This window comes from Urocitellus parryii, chromosome 5 (genome assembly GCF_045843805.1).
Source record: "Urocitellus parryii isolate mUroPar1 chromosome 5, mUroPar1.hap1, whole genome shotgun sequence".
NCBI classification, from domain to species: Eukaryota; Metazoa; Chordata; class Mammalia; order Rodentia; family Sciuridae; genus Urocitellus; species Urocitellus parryii.
Window position 1 is genome coordinate 52,225,401 of NC_135535.1, and position 22,187 is coordinate 52,247,587.

The 22,187-nt window shown below is 37.9% G+C and overlaps 1 protein-coding gene across 2 annotated transcripts in view; it reads right to left on the reverse strand.

Moving 5' to 3' along the window:
- Positions 1–22,187, reverse strand: part of Srgap1 (SLIT-ROBO Rho GTPase activating protein 1) — a 273,907-nt gene that overhangs the window by 97,845 nt on the left and 153,875 nt on the right. For both annotated transcript variants that reach the window (XM_026392966.2, XM_026392965.2), the window contains exon 4: positions 18,751–18,813. In XM_026392966.2, coding sequence (XP_026248751.1) covers positions 18,751–18,813 — 63 coding nt within the window. The remainder of the gene's footprint in view (positions 1–18,750; positions 18,814–22,187) is intronic.

Below are 22,187 nucleotides of genomic sequence, written 5' to 3' on the forward strand. Positions count from 1 at the left end.
CAAAATAAAAGGTGTGGGAGGCCAGGGATGTAACTCAGTAGTGGAGTGCTTGCCTAGCAAGCATGATGCTCTGGGTTGGATCCCCAGCAAAATGTGGGGGGATGCTATGGCAATTCAACAGAGGATAGGGATGAGAAGCAATATGTTCGTGAAAATATTTCCTAACTCCATAGCCTGCTGCTTCACTAAATTCATCAATCACTAAAAGCCCTTCTGAGAAATGACATTATTTAGTTTGCTTTAATTCTCAACAACCTAAGATCAAGATCCACTTTCTATAATCAATGTATTGAGGGTTCTAATTGTAACTGTGTCTGCGAGAACCATTTTAACAATACCACCTGGGTAGAACCACAGACTTAGAAGCCCATTTCTACTGTTTCCCAGGAGGTGCTCAGGTTCAAAGAGAAGAAAAGGCCACAGGACACCCTTAGGGGACCCCTACAGCTGCAATGCAAGGAGCCTGGTTCTTCCAGGGGCCTGTACATCCCTAGTCCTGCCCTCCAGGTTATGGCCTCTGCTCAGCCACCCTAAGACTCTGGGGGCTTATTCTAGATCAGGGCAGCAGCAGGACTTCACTTAAGCACATTTAGGACATGGTATACCAGCATCTCTATGCCTGCCATCTCCAGCCTCTTGCTCTTTGGTGACTCAGCCAATTCTGGTGAAGAACATGACTTCTGGAGTTTTTGGATTTGAGTTCGAGGACTGCAGCCTAATGGGACAGTTTCTTAGCCTCCTTAAGCCTTGTTCCTCCATGGCAAATGGGGATTAATTGGCAAGGCAGGGAAGCACATAGCATGGTGGGTAGTCCTCATTCTTGGCAGTTTCTAAGGTCTGATGTAGAAGTAAGAGTTCAGGTTTTGGGACCAGACTACCTGGCTTCACACAGGTGCCCTTCCCCATCTCTCATAGGCAGCTGGGAAATCTGAGGTGCAACAAAGGCAGACAAATGTCAGATTTTCCCACTGTTTCCTGCTGAGATTCAGGCTAGCCAAAAACCTCTTAGAAATGAATCTAAAAGATCAGGGAGGGAAGCCTAGGAGTTCAATACTCAGACTCCTACCTGTTCATAAAACATACTATATGAATTCATATTTTGAAAAAACCTTCCAGCCTATCTGGAATGCACATTTTCAACATACATTGACAGTTATTGTTGAATTACATGGACATCATAACAGTTATTGTTAAATTAGCTGGTTGTCAGCACAAGTTTAGGGGAGTAATATATGCTGACATGCATTTATTCATCTACCAATGAGCCCTTGAGTGTCCATATGTCAGGCACTGTGCTAGGCTTCAAGGGGAAGACACAGAGAAAGCCTGCTTTCGCTGTAAAACAGAGGTGGGAGTGGGGGCAGTTGTGGACTTAAGGGTAGGCTGAATGGGACTTAAGAGAAGGATTTCCAGGCTTCTTTTAAATCAGCTTAAATTTAAGTTTAGGGAGAAAAATGGTGTGGGAGTATATTTTTATCTATATAAAGAACGTAACGGCAGGAGAAACCAAACCCTTAACATGAATGCTACTCAGCCAATATCAACAATTGAACTCTTTGTCTTCCACCCCTCTCCTCCCACTTAAGTCCTGTGCATGACCCCAGACAGTAATTTTTATTCTCTTTTGTGACATCTGGGCTAAAAAAGGTGCTGATCCCTGAGACTCCAAGTGGTCAGTTAGGACTGTCACAATGATGAATTTTCACACACCCACTCCCTGGGTCTGGAATGTTCTTACGCCAATGAAAACAAGAGTTCACAAAGCCTAACTGTATTTGCAAAGTAACATTTATAGAAGAAGTCACCTTCAGAGGCACTATACTGATGATTAAGAGTTCAGACCCCTAAGATAGCCTGCCTGGGCTTGAATTCTGCCTCTGTACTTTCTGGCTGTGGGATCGTGGCCAAGTAACTGTTGAGGCTCAGAAAAATAACATGCAAAATGTGCTGCTTGGGATTTCAGACTGAGAGCCCCTGGGGAGCAGCAGAGGCAGGGAAGGGCTCTTCTCCAAAGCTCCCTAATTACCTGAAGACTGGATGCACCAAAAGGAAACAATGGACTTGCCTTCTATCTTCTTGTTATTTTCTCAACTGAGGAAGATTAAAGTCACATCACAGAAGGGACTGAAAGTCAAACATCACACCAGAGCCCAGATGGACTTTGTGCCACGCCATATCTGTTCTTCAGGCTCATTCATTTATCTCCAGAACGCTGACAGGCCCTAGTTCCCTCCCCCTATGAAGAAGGTATTTAAGCTTTAACCATCTGGTCCTATTTTGAGTTTTCATACTTGGTGTGATTCTCACATACTCTCCTGTTAATTTGTCTGTTTTATAGTCTCAAATTATCCAAGAGGTAGACAGAAAGTTCTTTTCACCCCAACATAATTTAATCTTTCTGTGCCTTCAACTTCCTCATTGTGAAACAGAACGTCCAGTGTTACTGTATAGGGTAGCTGGGAGGACTAAATGTGTTAACACACAAAGAGCACAGAAGAAAGAGGTTAACACATGATAACCACGCAATAAATGCCAACGACTGAAATTTGAGGAAAAAAAAATTACCATAAAAGAATTCATTAATAATAAATAATGATTTCTCCATGATTCGAAGGATTATTATTTCTAAAAAGGTAAAAGGGAGGAAGTTAGCAATATTTCTTTTTACATATGTTAAGAATCTCAGCACTCATTCTTTAGAATGAGGGTTTTAATTAGCTTTTTCACCACTGCAGCCAAAATACCTGACAAGAACCATTAGAGGAGGAAGATTATTTTGGGGCTTATGGTTTCAGAGGTCTCAGTCCACAGATGGCTGACTCCATTCTTCAGAGCCTGAGATAAAGTAGAGCATCATGGTGGAAGCACGTGATAGAGGAAAGCAGCTGGGGACATGGCACCAGGGGTAATAGAGAGAGCGAGCTCCACTCTACAGGGACAAAACATATAGCCCCCAAATATATGCCTGCAATAACCCACCTCCTCCAGCCACACCCTCCCTGCTTATAGTTACCATCCAGTTAATCCATCAGTGGATTAATGCACTGATTAGGTTAAGGCTCTCATAACCCAATCATTTCATCTCTAAACTTTCTTGCATTGTCTCCCACATCACCTTACATCTAAACCATAACAATGAGCAAACAGGCCAACATGACAATCAAATAGGATGAAATGCTGTCTTTTCAGCTTGTTTATCCAAGAAAACTTGAGGTACATTGTGGCTCCATTGAAACGAAATCAGCCATAACAGTCTGAATTTATCCTCAAATTATATTTATAGTCGAAACAAATGCTTTGAACAAAAGGCACTGTCTGGGTCTCTGGATCTTGCTGTGCAGGGACTGCCAACCAACCAAATAACAGGGCAACGGAGATGCAGAAAATGAACAAAACACAGGGAAGGACAGAGAACACTGCAAAGGGAGGAAGTCAGGCTAATAAAAGTCATGAAAACAATTATATTCTCTTCAGTGTAGTGTTAAGGATCTTGTTTCAGGAGTAATTATACACAGTAGCATTTTTAAAGGAAAGAGCTTTGGTCTACAAAACAGCACACCTGGATTCTGGCCCTATTATGTTGCAAAATATCTCTATAAACTCTGCCTTTCTGATGCTATGCCCAGTGTGGCCTCATCTATTAGAGGTGACAACATGACAACGGGAGGTCTCTCTCTCTCTAGAACCACAATGTGGGAAATCACCAAATCAAACTATACAGCTCAGAACCACTGACAAGTGTGGAATTAAAGAGGAAGGAAAACGTAGAGCCACGACCACAGAAGGAAAGACCCATCCCATAACTTCTGGGGCCAGAAGGCTTCTTTCCAAGAGAATTTTAATAGATCCTTTACAAAGGGAATATTTGATAAGGTTTAGAGGAAATGGAGTAGGATAGCATTGAGTGGTATAGATGCTCCTCAACTCAGAATACAATTACATCCTTATAAATTTATTATATGTAGAAAATATCATGAGTCAATAATGCATTTAATACACCTCACCTCTGAATGATGTTACAGCTCAGCCTGGCCTGCTCAGGACACTTACATCAGCCTGCAGTTGTGCAAAATCATCTCACACAAAGCCTATTTTATAATCAAGTGTTGAAGATCTCATGAACACAGACAGATGGGCACTTTGTAGTCACGATTCGATGTGAAAACAAAACACAATATCCCCAAAATTCTGGCAACGAAGCACCTCATAGAGAATTGGTTGTTTCCCCTCCTGACTGTGCGGCTGGGTTGGGGCGATGGCTTGTGCCACTGCCCAGCATCACGAGAGAGGACTGTACTGCATGTGGCTAAGTTGGGGAAAACATCAGAATCCCAAATTTAAAGTACGGTTTGTACTGAATGCCTGTCGTTTCTGCACTGTCAGAAAGTCAAAAATCAAGTTAAACCATCCTGAGTCAGGAGCTGCCTGAATATGAAAATAGCATCCAGGCTGTCATTCCTATTTTTTTTTTTTTCCTGCTGGAGATGATTGTTTTTGTCCCCATCTTCAGGAGCCAGTGTTCCTACAAGGCTCCCCCTGCCTTAGATTTCTGAGGGTTTTTAGTCCTCAGTCCCCTGTGCATGCCTGTGTGATCCTGGGCAAGGATTTTTCACTTACATGGAGGGTGGTTGGTCCATGTGATCTCTTAGGCCTTTTCCAACTTTAAAGTTCTACTGACTCCAGGATTTTAGATATGAATCTGAATTGTAACAATACTATACAGATTTATCATTTGGGGAAATACATATACTTCTTAGTGGTTAAAGGGGCCTTTTTTTTATTTTTTTAGTGTCAGGGTAGATGGCAGATAAATTTTAACCTAAAAGAAACACAAGTGTAACAACAAATTATACTAATTATCTCCTTCTGCTTCTGTTGACTTGAGACAGCAAGCAGTACACTATGCTATGCCAGGGATAGAAGATTCTCTGGAATTCTCCATGGGGCTCTGAGACCATAACTCAGCTGCCTTGCCTTACAGAAAATACTCCCAAATGAACAATGTCCCCATAGTCTGTCTAGCATACTGCTATATTGATGAACCTTACTCGGGGCCATCTATCACTCTAGTGGCTTTAATTAGCTCCCCAACTGATTATTGATCAATCATCAAGTGCTCATTAAGGAGAAAAACTCAAGAAGGTTCTGCTAGGTGTAGGGCTGACATACTGATATGCAACACACTTCTATTTTTGATTTGTTATATTTAAGGTAAAATAGGGCATTAGTCATTTTCAAAATGTTAAACTGAACAATAATTTTGAAACACTAATATAAATTATAATTAGTTTCATAAGATTTTGCTACTTTAATAAAACTATTTAATGAAATTATTTTATGCCTCATTAAAAAGAAAATGTTTCTATTTTTAATGAGTAAACTGTATTTATTAATCTTAATCTGAGCTTGCTCTATTTCTAGAAGTATTAGAGGCAGTTTCTAATTTAAGGTTTTGAGTCATGAATGTGGTTATTAGTTTTGCTTATGGTCTAAGGAACTTCTGATGGACATACATATTCAACAAAAAACTTCTGAAGCTCCCTACTATGTACCACAAATAGGCCTTGTCCTATGTGATTTCACTAATATTATACTACTAAAAATCCAATTATGTTTTTTTTATTAGTTTATACTATTCTTTGGTTCAAAAGACAACTTTGCATACGCATAATTAACAATTTGGTATAATACAATACGTACCTACATTACAATTACCAAAGACTGCCCTGTGAAATAAATATTATTTTATTCAATACATTCTAATTTTGTGAAAGATTATTTTCCTTCACTTGTCTATCAAGATTTTACTATGAGGGCTGGGATTGTGGCTCAGTGGTAGAGCGCTTGCCTAGCATGTGTGAGGCACTGGGTTCGATTCTCAGAACAACATATAAATAAATGAATAAAATAAAGGTCCATCAACAACTAAAAAAAAAATTTAAAAAATTTCACTGTGGTGAGGTAAAGAGAGAGTAGCAAGGGCAGGGGACTTTGAATGCCCAATGTAATGCTCCATTTATTTTTTTCATTTGCTCATATTTGCTATACCCAAGTGATGGAGTTCCCCATACAGGCACACACCTGTGCTTTCCTTCACACTCTCCTCCTTCTTGGAATGCCTGTCCCCGCTGTCTTTTATCACTGAGTTCAGAAGTCTGCATCTTCTGGAAGCCTCCAGAATGAAGACCTCTATGTAGCCTGGCACACCCAGACTATGCCTGGCTCCCGAATTGTGGAACTCTACATGAGCTGTGCGTTTTTCCCAGGACTTTCATGTTTGCTGAAAGAACTGTCTCCAGCCATTGGTGTATATGACTTAGGCGCAGTAGAGATGATCCTATAACAATTTTAGAGCAGAGGCAACAGTACTTTTGGTACTTACTCTCTATTTACCTGACTTAGAGACAGGACACAATTCTGAGATTTGGGACAAATCTTTGACAAATAATTGAATTCCAAAAATTGCAGAACTTTATAAGTCGCAACCCCTTTCTCCTACTTGCTAGGCATCTGCCCTCCAAAAAAGAACACTATCTTAGAAGATAATCCATTCCATTTCAGAACAATCTAGTAATTAAATCTAGAAGTCAGGCTGTGTGGGTTCAAATCCTAGTTTTGCTTTTTACCATGTTAATTAATAATATATTTACCATTATAATTAATAAAATGCCTGATATGGTTTGGATGTGAGGTTTTCCTCAAAAGCTCACGTGAGACAATGGAAGAAAGTTTAGAGGACAAATGATTGGGTTGTGAGAGCCTTAACCCAATTAGTGAATTAATCCCCTGATAGGGATTAACTGAGTGGTAACTAAAGTGGTAGGGTGTGGCTGGAGGAGGTGGGGATTGGGGGGCTGTGGCTTTGGGGTATATATTTGTATTTAGCAAGTGGAGTCTCTCTTTCTGCTTTCTGATCATCATGTGAGTTGCTTACCTCTGCCACATTCTTCCGCCATGATGTCGTGCCTCACCTTGAGCCCCAAGGAATGAAGTCTGCTGTCTATGCATTGAGACCTCTGAAACCGTGAGTCCAAATAAACTTTTTCTCCTCTATATTTGTTCTGATTGGGTCTTTTAGTTGCAGCAATGAAAAATCTGACCAAAACATGCCCAGCCTTCTATTGTATTTGCTATGGTCTGAATATTTGTATCTTTCCAAATTCACAATTGGGATCCTAACTTCCTAGATGATGCAGAGGAACATGGTGGAGGTGACTAGGTCATGGGGGCAGAGCCCTCATGAATGGAACTAGTGCTCTTATAAAAGAGGACTGTGACAGATCTCTGTTCCCTTCTACCCTGTGAAGACAGCAAGAAGGTACTAAGTGCCAAAAAGCAAATCCTCTTCAGATACTGATACTGCTAATGTCTTGATTTTTGGACTTTCCAGACTTCAGAACTGTGAAAAATAAATTTCTGTTGTTTATACACTCCCCGTCTATGTTTTTTTTTGTTGTTGTTGTTGTTGTTTTGTAGCAGCCTGAATAGACTAAAATATCTGTTAAGCACATAATAGCCCTACCCAGCAATGCTCACTTATTCTCAGACACCTGAGAGGCTGGGAGCAAAGGGATGGTCTTTGTTTTATGCAACAAAGAAACTGAGCTACAAAGAGACTTAATCTTTGCCCAAAAAAGTCAATAGAGAAAGTCAATGATAAAGAAGGTTGTTGAGGAAGTTCCTGTATCAAAAAGGAGTTTTCATATTAATTCTGCAGAGGCACTGATATACAAGTTTAATCGACTGAAAAAAAAAGCAAAAATGCCCAAGCGTGCACACAGAATACACGAATACATACCAATCAGTGCCACAATGAACACAGTGGCAGCAGAGACTAAACAATAGCCTTTGGTGGCAAAGGAAAAGTTTTGAGCATTTAGCAATATTGAAGGGGAAAGCACATGCATAATGAAAGGCCACCAAACTACTAGAATTTCAAAGTCACCTGCAACTTTAAGTATTTAGTTCTTTTCAGGAAAATGTTTCACTCATCTTGAATGTTTCATGTGTGCATGAGATATCTAAGTTACAAGGTCTAGTCTATAAAATATTTAAACAGAGGACATAAGACATTTGGAATCTTAAAATCAAAAAAGCTTCACACTCTTGGAATTGCAGGTTGGAACTGGGCTTGGTTGGTGCATGCCTGTCATCCCAGCTACTCAAGAAGCTAAGGCAGGAGAATCACAAGTTTGAGGCCAGGCTCAGCAATTTAGCAAGATCCTAAGCGACTTAGTGAGATCCTGCTTTAAAAAAAAAAAAAAAATTGTAACTTCAACTAAAAAGGAAACTCCTATGGAATCCTTTTCTTTTAATGAATAATAGTTTGGAATTTAAGACATAGCCTCTATGTCTCAAACAGAATACTTCTTATTTCATTTATTCAAGAGAAGAAAAAGAAGAAAAGTGAGAGACCTTTGTTAATCTGTGCAAGAAGCCTTCTGAATTCTCAAACCATTTTTGACTGGGTGTCTGTCCATATTATTGCTTTTTTTAAAATAATCTCATTTTGGCAACTGTCTTGAAAATATTCAACTCCTGATGTTCTTCCTCCATGTGGCTCCAGTGGCTCCAGAGGGAAATTCTATGAATGTATCTTGTGCTTTTTCTCACACTGTGCCTTGGTTCAGGCTGCTCCTTCAATGCCTTTAACCTTCTTTCATCTCTCCTGTTACTGAAAGCCTGGCTAACCTTTGAAGTCCGTTTCCAGACCCTTTCCTCTCTGCTTTTTTTTTCCTCAATCCTGAATGTATCCTCTCTTTGGATCTCCACAGCCCTCTGGTTGAAGCTGTCTGTTGGTATGTGACAGTCGTCCACAGGGGCTTGGTTCTACAACCCCTTCTGGGTCCCAAAGTCTATGTTGATGCTCAATCCTCTTATATAAAAGGGCACACTATTCTCATATAACTTACACACATCCTCCTGTATATTTTAAATCATCACTACATAACTTAGAATACCTAAAACAATGTAAATGCTATGTAAATAGTTACACTGTATTGTTTAGGAAACAACAAGAGCACGAAGTCTCTATGTGTTCAGTAGAGACGCTATTTTTCTTCCAAATATTTTTGATCTATGGTTGGTTGAATTCACAGATGCAGAACCCATCGATATAGAGGGGTAAACTGTAATGATCCGTTTTACCTTATCTCACTAATAAAAAGAGAGTAGAGTACTAGGCTAAGAGCACAGACTCAGCCTGGTCTGAGACTTCCTTGCTGTGTGATCTTGGGCAAGGTACCACATATCTGTGTGCCTTGCATACCTCATAGGACTACTGCAAGAATTTTAAGAGCTAATTATGTAAAATGCTTAAAATAGTACCTGGCACAAAGGTTAGTTGTTATCATGTCCTTACTTTAGCACTTCTGCCATGGTGAAAACCCTGAACCAGTACTGGCACAGCAGCACACACCTCCCAGGAACCTACTTACTATTCTGAATTAAAACAAAGGCTGAGTTCAGTTCCAGCCTGGCTATAAATTAGTTCTGGGGTTTTAGCAGATCACTTAATGTTTCTGGGTTTTGTGATATTCTTCCAAAACGAGGAGGTTCATTTGATAATTTCTAAAGGCCCCTATAATGCTAAAATTCTATCGGCCTACAACAATATTAAATTCAGATTATCACGTGAGTTAGAAAATCATGAACTAACAGAGGTTTAATTGTATCCTCTGGTACAACTGGTTTAGATCTTGATTTGCTACACATGATATTTTTACACTAATACTGGTCAACATTCCTGGTCTATTTTGAGAGATTAAATTCAAGGAAAATGCCCATAATTTATTCTTTGTTTTGGCATGTGTCATATATATTTATTATTATATTTAAATCACATATGTTTTATATATATATATATATATGTATTTATGTATATGTATATATATATATATAAATATATAAAGCTTTGATGAATAATGGTAAACAAAGTTAAGAATCTTAATTACCCAATAAAAACAAACCATTCTGATTAAAATGCCTGTCATGAAAGCATTCTAATCATTTAAAAGCTATAATACTATATTTTAGAACATAATCGGTGGGATAAAGTACTTTGTTGACAAAGATTCTTTTTTTTTTTTTTTTGGACCAGGGATTGAACCCAGGGGTGCTTTACCACTGAGCCACATCCCCAGCCCTTTTTAAAAAAAAAAAAAAAAATTCTTTTTTTTTTTTTTTTAATTTGGAGACAGGGTCTCGCTGGGTTACTTAGGGCCTTGCTAAGTTGCTGAGGCTGGCTTTTAACTTGTGATCTTTCTGCCTCAGCCTCCTGAACTGCTGGGATTAGAGGCATGTGCCACTGTGCCCAGTGACAAAGATTCTTAATATGAAATATTTTGTACATTTTTTTTGTTTTAGTAGATTATTTGAACACTTTTCTTTGTTGGGGGTGGAGGGTGGTTATTGGGGATTAAACTTAGGGGCATTTGAACACTGAGCCACATTTTTAGCCCTATTTTGTATTATATGTAGAGACAAAGAGTCTCACTGAGTTGCTTAGCGCCTCACTTTTGCCGAGCTTGGCTTTGAACTTTTGATCCTCCTGCCTCAGCCTCTAAGCCACTGGAATTACAGGTGTGCGCCACTGTGCCTGGCTAACATTTTCATTTTTAAGCCAAAATTTTTGGGGGGAGGGGAGTTCATATTGTTCACACTTATAAACAACTATACCTGTCGTCCAAAAGCACCAACATTAACTAAGTTTCACACTTTATTAAGAAAATAACTCCATGCAGAAGCTAGGGAGCAGTTGGCATTATTAATTAACAAGATGTCCTAAGAGACATCTACATTAAAGTTCTTATCAAAAAGCTGTCATTATGGTTCCTTGAAATGGTAATTTTATAAAATCCAATCATTTGGCCAGAAAAAGGAAGTTGGTTAAATTCCCAAAGTCAGCCTGTGTCAAAGCCAAGATTAGAATTCAGAGGTTGTTGGCAGGAAGTCATATGATCTTCTTTCTTTCCATCCAAGTGTCTGGCAATCGAAGCCCATGGAAACACTTCGTCCACCCATGATCTCGAAATAGATAGGTTTGAAAAAAAGTTTCCCAGGTGGCATCATGGAGGATGTAGTATTCCAAAGAGGTTTACAATTTGGGAGCTTTTTAATGTAAGTTTTATTCCATATTTCACTTTGTTTAGTGTTTTGTTCTGAGATACAGACATTTTTGCAGTCCTCTCTAAGGAGTGAATTTTCATTTCCACTACAGAAATATATATTTCAAATACTCAAAATGCCCTTGAGCTAAAATAAATACTTAACTAAAAACTAAAAAATAAAATAAAAACCTCTTTGAGGTTCACTCAGAGAAAAATCTTCTGATATCAGGAGGCAAGTGTCTGGAGCTCTTTCACAGTGACTTTTCAACCTTGCCTTGGGGCTGTTTCCCTTTTAGAGAGGAAGCCTTAGCTCCAGGCTTGCAGGAGGCTCACGGAATCCCATGGAAAGCTGTCCTTGACCGTCCTCTGAGCCCGCCTCTTAAAGGAAGAGCTCAATATAATAAGTAGCACCTTTCCTCTAAAAAAATAAGTAGCTCTTTTTATGTGGTAAAGGCCAGAGTGGATTCTGAGCTCACTGGCAATTCTGTTTCCCAAAAAACTCCTGGAACAAATTGCTGGGCAGCCTCTCAGTTTGAAGGTGCCTCTGGAATGGGTTCTACCCACCATTTACAATTGTTAGGTAGAAGAAAGAAAACCAGCAACTGGAACAAGACAGTGGATTCTCAGCAGTAGCCATTGACAGGCAAAGTTGACACCTTCACAGGTAGTAAAGCTAAATGTCTGTCTTTAAGAGGTACCCAGAATGAACACATCCTAATATTGAACCCAAACAGGCAAAACCACGTGGGTGTGTCCATTTTGTAACTCATAGAACAGTCTGGAAAAGATTTTATAAGCAAAAGGTGTTTTACCTTGAATCTCATCTATTCTTTAGATCAGTTTCCATCCACCCCGGCTTTTCTCTCCTCCCCTGCACAGACTTCCCTAGATAATTGTCTAATGGGGAGTTGATGGGCTTTGGAAACAAAACTGGGTTTAGATTTTAGAAGAGTCATTTATTGCCTATGTGATCCTGAGCTAATTATTTAGAGTCCCGTTTCCTGTTCGTAAAACTGGAATTAGGATACCTGCCTCTTAGGGCTGGCGTGAGAAATGAACAGATAATGGGCTTGACTGATGGTAAGGGTGGAATCAATCTTCTGGTTCTCAGCTCTTTTCCTTGTGATTTAATGGGACTTGAGGATGGATGACCTCAGGTCTGGCTAGCCATGTGTGCCAGCGATGCACAGAGGGTGTGATAATCAATGACACGTAATGAACAATCAATTTCATGTGCATTTGTCATGACTTCTGTGTTAATCTTTATTAGAATTAGCTTACTGAGGACATAAACTCTATTTCGTAAAAATGCTGTGGAGCCTAGGCAAGGCAAAGAATTAATGGAGGGCAAATAATTGCAAATTACGATTTGTAATTAAAAGAATATTGCATACCCTGTTGAGATTTTGATATTGGGACAAGCTAAAAATCATTACTTAAAAATCATTATGTTCTCATGATGACGTTTTGCTGGGCTAAATGAAGGAAAATTTTGGTTGGAATGCTCCTTGTGACCTTTGTGTCATCATTGTTTATTTTTACCTTTCACTATCCTACTCTTCAGTACAGACCTACTAACATTTACTATTGATTCAGTTTTCTTAGAATAGTTATCTTCCTTGTTCTTTTTGAACAAATATTCACTGAAGCAAAAACAATAACAAAACCACATGCACACATAGATTGAGAATCATTACTCTGAAAATCCAAAATCTGATTTTTTATTTTGTAGTTGTAGATGGACAGAATGCCTTTATTTTATTTGTTTTTTATTTTTATGTAGTGCTGAGGATCAAATCCAGTGCCTTATGCAAGCTAGGCAAGCACTCCGCCACTGAGCCCCAGCCCCAGCCCTGAATTTCCCAAGTTTTTGAGTGCTGACAAGATGCTCAAAAATTGGGGGGATTTTGAAGCATTTTGGATTTTTGGATTAAAGATGTTCAACAAATAAAGTCTATGAAACTATTTCAAAATCTACAAAACCCTCAAATCTGAAAAACTTCTGGTCTCAAAGCATTTTGGATAAAGAATACTCTGCTTGTCTATATGTGAAAACCATCTGTAATTAATATTAACATCAGCCTTGATCTTTGCATCTACTCTGTGAGTTGATACCATCCTCACTCCACTGAAAGAGAGGAAGAGATGAGGAGGATGACGCTGACTGCTAACATTTGGTAAGCATCTTCTTTGTGCCAGGCATTGTTCTGGATGCTTAACCTGTATTAAATCAGCTTTGTTCTTCCTCTTAGTGCTTACACCTGCCATTTTAGACTTTTTGTTGTTGTTAGTTTATTGTCTGTATCTCCTCATTGGAATATAAAAGTCTGAGAGGAAGTATTTGGTCTGTTTTTATTCACAACTGTACTGCCAGTACATTGAAAAGTGCCTGGCTCAGGAAGCATTCAAAAATGTGCATTGAATGAATCAATAAGTCTTCACAATGTTTATTCTTTTACTAACTCTAAGAGTTGGTCATTATTATTAGCTCCAGTTTACAGATGAAAAACCGAGGCAAAGGGTCACATGCACCCAGAAAGTGACAGGGCTGTGATTTAAGCCTTGGCCCTTCCCCTTCTCTGATGCCGTGATGGATAATTCTGTGTGTCAACTTGACTAGGTCTTGGGGTGCCTGATTATTTGGTCAAACATATTCAGGGTCTGTATGTAAAAATGTATGCAGACAAGATTGATATTTGGATCAGTAGATTGAATAAAGCAGAATGCCCTCCCAATGTAGCTGGGCCTTATGTAATCCACTGATGGCCTGCATTGAACAAAAAGGCTGGCTAAGAGACAATCTACTCTCTCTGTGTAATGATCTTTGAGCTGGGACATTGGTTTTTTGATTTCAGATGTGGAGTTGGACTGGAACTTAACACCACTGCTCTCCTGGGTCTCCAGATTGCCAACTGCAGATCCTGGGACTTTTCATCCTCTATAACTGTGAGAGCCAGCTCCTTATAACACATCACTTTGTACACACAGTCACATTTGCATACTCTATTTGGTTCTGTAATAAAGATGACCAGCAAGGGCCACATAGCTAGCTGTCACTGTAACTGGGATTCAGATTCAAGTTTGCCAACTGCCAGTTTGGTCATTTTTGTTTCATTATAGCATAACACTCTCCCTGGCTTCTTTGCTCTCAAATTAGCTGATTCTATCCTTTAGCTTTCATTTAAGTATTCAACTCAAAAGGAAGTGAATTAGCAGATTTGACTCAAAAAGGGAGTCTGACAATCTTGGTTTACCCTTTCACTTTTTTTGCACAATGAGTTCCATCTGTTAGATATTTAAATTAACATTTCTAAGAAGTACAGGTTGCCATTGAGACACATGTTCAAATTTTCACTTAAGACGTTTTTTACTAATGCCATGGATGCTAAAAAATACAAATAAGCAGGTGATAAACTGCTTAATTATTCTTTGTTGTGGGGGAGGCATTAACATTTAGAGATCTTATTTAGAAATGGTTCCCCAAAACTATAGCAACAGAAATAAATGGCAGTAAAGGACATAGGCTCTGGAACCATATCCAGACTTGAAATTCTACTTTCCTATGTACCGTACAACCTAGGGCAAGCCTCTCTCAGCTCTTAAATTCTTCATCTGTAGAATGAGGAAACAAGAATAGCCATCTCCTAGCAATGCTATATCAATTAAGATGGTTTAAGTAATGTGTATAGCACAAAAACTAACACATACATAATAAACATACAATCAATGTTAGCCACTCTGGCAGGATTGACTAGTTATCTATAAATAACTCCCATTCTTTTTCAAATTGTCAGAATCCCTATTAAAAAAAAAACTGGTTAGCAATGAGCTAGCTAGTTAAAAACTGTAATTTCCAGATCTCCATGCAGCCTGGTAGGACCATGTTCTAAATTCTGATAAATAAGCTGAATGCAAAAGTTTAGTAATGTAAGACTTTCATTAAGTCTCCTTGAAAGACAAGGGGCCAGCCCTCTTTCTTTTCTCCATTCTGTTTCAGGGAACACAAAGGTAATGGCTGAAGTTCTAGAAACTATTGAACTATATTGAACCATAAGGACAAATATTGCAATTGGGCTTCTCTGAAGAGTGAATTAGGAGGAGTCTGATTTTTTAAATTTTTTCTTTTTAGTTATACATGAAAGTAGAATGTGTTTTGATGTATCATAAATACATGTAACATAACTTTCCATTTTTTGTGATTGTATGTGATGTGGAGTTATACTGGTTGTGCATTCATACGTGAACATACGAAAGTTATGTCTGATTCATTCTATTGTCTTTCCTATTCCTATCCCCTCTCTCTTCCCTTCATTCCCCTTTGTCTAATCCAAAGTACTTCTATTCTTCCCTACCTCTTCCTTATTGTGTGTTAGTATTCGCCTATCAGAGAGAGGAGCCTGATTTTTGATGGCTTTATGTAACTTTATGTAACATACCAGCTCTGGGTGCCCATCTTTGAATTTTTATTATGTATGAGAGAATATAAACTACTTTTCTCATGCCATTATTTTGAGTACACCTCTGTTACTCAAGGCTGATTTAATCTTAACTGCTTTGGCTGTCCCTGGTGGTAGTTTAAAAATCCAAATGGAGGCCTGACACTATCTTGAGGCATTTTTCCCCCTCCCCCTAAGTAAAAGCAAAACTGGGCAAAAATATTCAAATGGAGGTGCATCACTTCAAAGCCATTCCTTCTATTTCAGAAACCACTCTGAGTTACCATCTTCTTTCTCCTGCTCACAAGCCCAGACTTCATGTTCTATTATATAATCTATAATTCATCACACCATGTATCTATCACATCATCTAGACAACCTGAACTGATCAAATTCAGTTTAAGTTCTAAAGTAGAAGTGATCCTAAGTCATTTCTTTTTATTTGCTTTCCCAGGCATTTGTATTTTATTTGAGATAAAGTTTTTTGATCAAAGTTTGGAATATCAGCAATCATGGTGGAAGCCATATTTTGGAGTAAACAAGCCTACACATAAGACCATCACCTACCACTAAAGTTGATCATAACTTAAAATATTCCACTGGTATAAAGCAGCTAGCATATTTCTCAATGTTCACCTTCAACTCACAAGGAGTTTCAAGGGTTGAGAATGAGTAGTGAATATTTGTCTGTCAAGCAATTAAATGGCATCCTCAATTCCTAGAGGCTACCTGGTTTATATCTATAACTTCAGCAATCATTGGTACATCATCTGCTATACAAAATTATATGCACGATGAAACCAGTTTATTTGTTTATAACCAGAATATGGTGATAACCACCCTTCTTGAACTCTTGGTCCACTGTGTAAAACATAACTCACCTTACTCTTCATAGATTTCATCTGAACAAGAATCTGTGTATCCGAACATAAAGTGCAAGAATAGACCAAAGGGCATTTCCTTTTAGAGCAACAAGAGTATGTGTGTTTGAGGGAGGAAGGGAAAAAGGAAAAGAAGGAGGGTTTGGGGGAAAGAGGTAGGTAGGTAGGCAAGGTAGTTCTTTTTCCGTTGAATGGACCACTTGTCTTGGCTGAACAGTGTCTCTCATTAAAGCAAAATATTTCCCCAGGAGCTCAAAGTGATCTACACATGACATAATTAAAACCTCTTTGCCTCTTTTCTCTATCCGTTAATTCCTCCTCTGATTCTGAGAAGTTAAATGACTCTGACAGGGTCACTCAAATCCTGGTAGCCTTTCCAGGAACCTGGCTCCTTCAGGCTTTCAGACTGGTGTTGATTAGAGGTTTGAGAAAGTGTTAGTGAACTTGATCCAACTACGTGGAGTCTGCTAAATGTCTAAGTCCAGTCAATGGGATGGATCTAGGAGAAATTTCTCTCTACACATCCCTCACTGAGAGACAATTCTCATGCCCTCCTTCTGACTTTTCTTGCATGCAATGATCAAGTTTACCTTGATGTTCTGCTACTCTGGCTAGTTTCAGACCAATATCAACAGGCTTTTGTCCATAATGCTGTGATAACCAGCAGACTTGTTTATTTTTTAAAGTATTAAGGATGGTTTCTATTTCTAGATGAAACAACGTTCAAGCAAAGGGAACCACAAGGAAAGTACCATGAAGTCCTCATCTTAAAACAATTCAATGACAGGTAACAAGAGAATTTCTGTTTGTTCTCTTTTGAAGTCTCAGAAGCACAATGCTCATTTAACTTTTAAATGATAATACTTCCAGAAATGGCTCATATCTTGAGTTGTCAGAAATTAACAAGTCATATCAAGTATGGACAGGTAATTGGTCTTTATACTCTAAAACTCTTTTTAAAATTAATTGGACTATACATAGACCTTATAACACGAGTGGTTTGCAGGTTACACGTACAATTTAACATTTCTAAAGAGGAATTAACACGCCGAAGTCAATCAATTCAATTTATAACATGGAGGTAGCAAATGTGCTTTATAAAAATACATATTTATCATACATATACAAAAAATAAAGTTCATTTTGTAAAAATATCACTCCTCTTATAGAAGTTTAATTTACAACTTAATTTTAGAAGTATCAGTGGAACATTAAAAATTTAATTCATTAAATTACCTTTTTCACATGTGGATTTTAGGAACAAATAGAACTTGAAATAAAAAATCAAGAATCACATTTTAATAATGTTTCAGTTTTAGTTTTTATTAAAGAAAAATTCAAGTAATCTTGTGCAATAAAAATGTAAATATTTATCATTAGGATAAATTATATTCTCATTTCTCATTATGTTATTTTCTTTTAAAATAAAAAGTGCCCCAAAACCTCTGAAAGGAAAACATGTTTAAAAATATGATAATGCAGTATAAAAAATTTTAGATGGTGTATCATTAATTCCAACTTACATCATTGGTATTAGTTTTAAAAATAATTGTTTTTCTATTTTAAAATATTTTATTATAATATCAACATATCAACTGTACACTTAAATGGGACACACTGGGATATTTCCTAACATGCATATATTGTGAATTGTTAATTTCCATTTTCTGCTCTCCCTGTACCCTTCTCAGACCCTAGAAATATTTCTTCTAATGTCATTTTAAATAATTTAATTTCTTAAGATCATATGTAATGACCTAAATAGAACATTTTTAATTAAAGCAAATTATTATAAGGAAGGAAAAATAGATATCTCCACAAAAGTAATTTTAATAAATTAATCCATTCACCAAACAATTAATTGAACTGAAGTGGGAGGGGCAGTGGAAGAAAAGAAAAAGAAATTAAAGTACCCAGAATAAAGCAACTCTAAATTTCTCAATTCTCAGAATGACAACAATTTTTAACAAAATATTCTGGAATTGAATATGTGCACAGATCCATATAATCCAACCAATTATAAACATGTCTTACTAATATCCTATAAAGCACCTTGCCTCTGGTTTCTTAAAGTATGCTAATTCTGTGTGTGTGTGTGTGTGTGTGTGTGTCTGTGTGCGCGCAGTCTTTCCAAATCAGGAGAGAGGCAAAGGAATACAGTACGTGCATATGGTGGTGTGCACGCATCCACCTGGTCCCATATTTCAACCAGACGAGCACCCACCGGCACTCTGGCTTGCATTAAGTTATAAAATGAACAATGTTTTTCCAAATCAGAAAGCTAAACCAAGAATTCTTGCAAAAGAAGAAAAATTAAGTGCTTACCGTGTAAAGCTCATTAAGAACTTTCATTAAATCTTCATGAAGTTGAAATGCAATCTCTTTGCTCTGTAATCAAGAAGAAATTAAGAAAGAATATTTGAAAATGTAACAGAAACTTGTTTATAAATTATATATATATATATATATATATATATATATTAAAAGTCCCACTGACTGAAAACAGGATAAATATATTTATATATCTGCATATTTCTCTCTATATATATATCTACATACTTCTCTCTCTACATACACACACACACACATAAATATGTATACGTATAAAATTATGTGTATATATGTAGAGATAAAGCCAGAATGTCCCTGGTATAATAAACATCTTCAGCCAAATGGCCCTTCTTAATACTAAGCAATGCAGGATGGACAGAAGCAAGCAAGTGGCAAGTGGACTGTCAGGATGGCTCCCCTCTCATCCATATCAGATTTTCAAGAGAGAGAAAAAGCAAGCAGGGTGAAGCATCATGCTGGCTTCAAAGTTGAGCAACAGGGCTAAAGTCATTAAAGATGACCTCCAGCATTCAGTCTCTCCCTCCTCAGTATCATCACAAAGGAATTTTGCAGTGAAATTCTCAAAAAGCTAAGTTTGAAAACAAAGTGGACATTAACTTTCCTGTCCAAAATACGATACGGATCTGACTATAATCTGACTATAATCTGACTATAATCTGAAGAAAGCAATTTCAAAGTAGTAAGATGAAGTTCACTTAAAATCCACATACTTTAATTCTGCAATGTTTTTTTTTTTATTAAAAGACAAAAGCAGAGAGTTGCATTCTTCTACCCTGCTACCCTACTCTTCCTTAGGCTCATCCTGAGAGTTTGACAGAAGAGCATTTGAATATTGTTTTCAGCACAATCTGTAAGTTAGTTTAAAGGAAACCATATTCAAACAACTTTTTTTTCTTTCTGTTTTGAATTCACGATGTCATCAGCTACAGAGAACGGAAAAACTGTGTACCAGAATTAATCCGCAGTGAGATGGTAACAAGAATATCTACACGTTCATTCATGTGCCTCCTACTGGACCATCAGTTTTGAGGGTAGGGGTCATATCTTTATCCATTCTGCCTCAGTGAGTGAGCATCTAGGACATAGAAGTTAAGGTAGCTCTTGGTCTCACCTAGCTCTGACCTTGCTGCCCATAAGAAGCTTCAAACAAATACTTGTTAAATGAATCTAAGAACAAGCTGAAATACTGTATGCCTGAAATAGCTGAAATAGTTACTCTATTTGCTTAAGTGGTCTGCTGGTCACCACTGAAAGGACAGAAAGGAAAGGCCACAGACCACCCTTTAAAAAATGTTGGGATTCAAAGGAAATTGAATCCACCTACAAACATAAAGTTTTTGGGTCAGGACTCAGTAAAAAGCCAAACATGATGAATTGGAGATTCATGGAAGATAAAATACTGAGAGAAGATGACACCAGGAAAGAGAAATTCAAATTTACTGGCAGCATTTGTCACTGGGTTTTCTTGGGGATCCTGAAGACAGTGCTGCTGTTTTCTAAGCTTTGACAACTTCTAAAATCCCTCAATTGGTCATAAGAGGAGTTTTATGTTTTGCTGGGTCCCTGATATGTGAGGCTGTGGGCTAGGAGTCACTCCAGAGTGAAAGGAGAGTCACAAGTGGGCAAATGAAGCCAGCTGAAACTCATTTTATTTTCCTCAAGTCTTGGTGATCCTGAACGTACGCATTACACTACAATCTCCTATGATTGCAGCTTGGTGTTATTTTAATATCAGATTTCATGCAAGGATCTGGGCCACCAATTTAGAACTCTCTAATGGGATCAAAGGCCAAGTAACTGTGCTCAGTTATCTACGTTTCAGGTAGCAGGTCCGAAAAGAAAATATTTCTTGGCTAAGATTTCAGAACATAACGACAACAACAAAAATCCCTTGGGTTCAATTAACCTCAAACCAAGAATATTTAGGGTCAGATTAAAGACTTTGATTTGTGGTCACAAGTATCCTCCAGACTACCGTGGGCCAAACAGAATAAGCAAGATAGTTCTTTGTATGTTCCACGTTTTATATGACTGCGGGTGGTGAGGTAGAAGAAATCTAGCATCAGAGAAAGACTACACTCTTCCAAGCATACGCTTATATTTTTCTTTCACCTGTCCCCTGAAATATATTAAGTTTGTCTGAAGGCACTATAGCATAATGCCTAAAAGTAAGGACTCTGGATACCTGTATATCTCAGTTTCCTAATCTGTAAAATAAATACAGCCATTGCACCTACCTCAGAGGGTTGTTATAAGCATTAATGGGACAAAATATACATAGCACTTAATATGGGACCTAACATGCATAGACACTCCATAAATAGTATAGTTATTTAATTTTTCCCCAGTTTGCAATGCCCACATCATACTTTCCCTTGTTTTGATCTCATAGGGCATTTATCCATTGAATTCTCTGCAAGAGGTGCTTGGTAGAACTGTCCTAGGCCTTTAGATTCCTCCAGGTGCCCCCTAACTTTGAAGGGCCCCCAAATATTGTGCTCCACTTTTAGGCTTTTCTTATGTCTCTACTCCTGCACCAGGTACATATACTAAACTTACCTTCCTATGTTCCATTTGCTTGGGGATTCTATTACTAGTGGTAAAGAAGAAATTAATGAAACACATTAGGAAATAGATGATTCCTCAAGCCAACATGGTACATGCAATTTATGAAAGAGGCCCTTCAGGAGCTCTGGTGAGAGTTTTAGATTTTTGTGAAAAGTTGGTGGGGAGTTTTTTCAGTAGGGAAAACCTTGATACCCTCCTGCCACAGAACTCAGTTTCTACCCATTAACCATCTTCTTCCCACCACCACTCCTGTGGTCTGTAAAGATTGTTAAAAACTGGACTGAGGTCTCAGAAGGACTTGTTCATGTGAAACATGAATTCACACATCCTTGTGATCACTGAATGCTAGGGGCAGGGCTGTATTCTCATGACATGGGAATAGTAAAGGGACCACAGCATGTACCCTACCCCAGTTTAGATATGTCTCCAATTTATTATAGTAGCAATGAGAGAATAAGCATTTTAAAGAATATTCTGGACCTCAAAAGAAGCAATCTTTAAGTCAAAACACAGTTACTATAGCGCTTAGGATACAGTTGTACCAAATTAATGAACTGAAATCTAACTACAAAATACCTGGATTGTCAAAGTCCATCAAAATGTAAGAGGGTGCACATGCCTCTGGTTTCTATTTCATCCAAAATTGGAAAAGAGTGTGAGTAGACCCTTGACCCTTAAACAAAACTTCCATGGCAGAAAAATGATACTAATCTGAAGGAAGCAATGAATGTTCCTTTTGTATAAGAGAAAAAAATTATGAAATAATATGTTTGAAATAAAGTATTTTCTATGTTATTTGAGATTAGCTGATTAAAATTACTTTTATACAGAGAAAGAAAAGA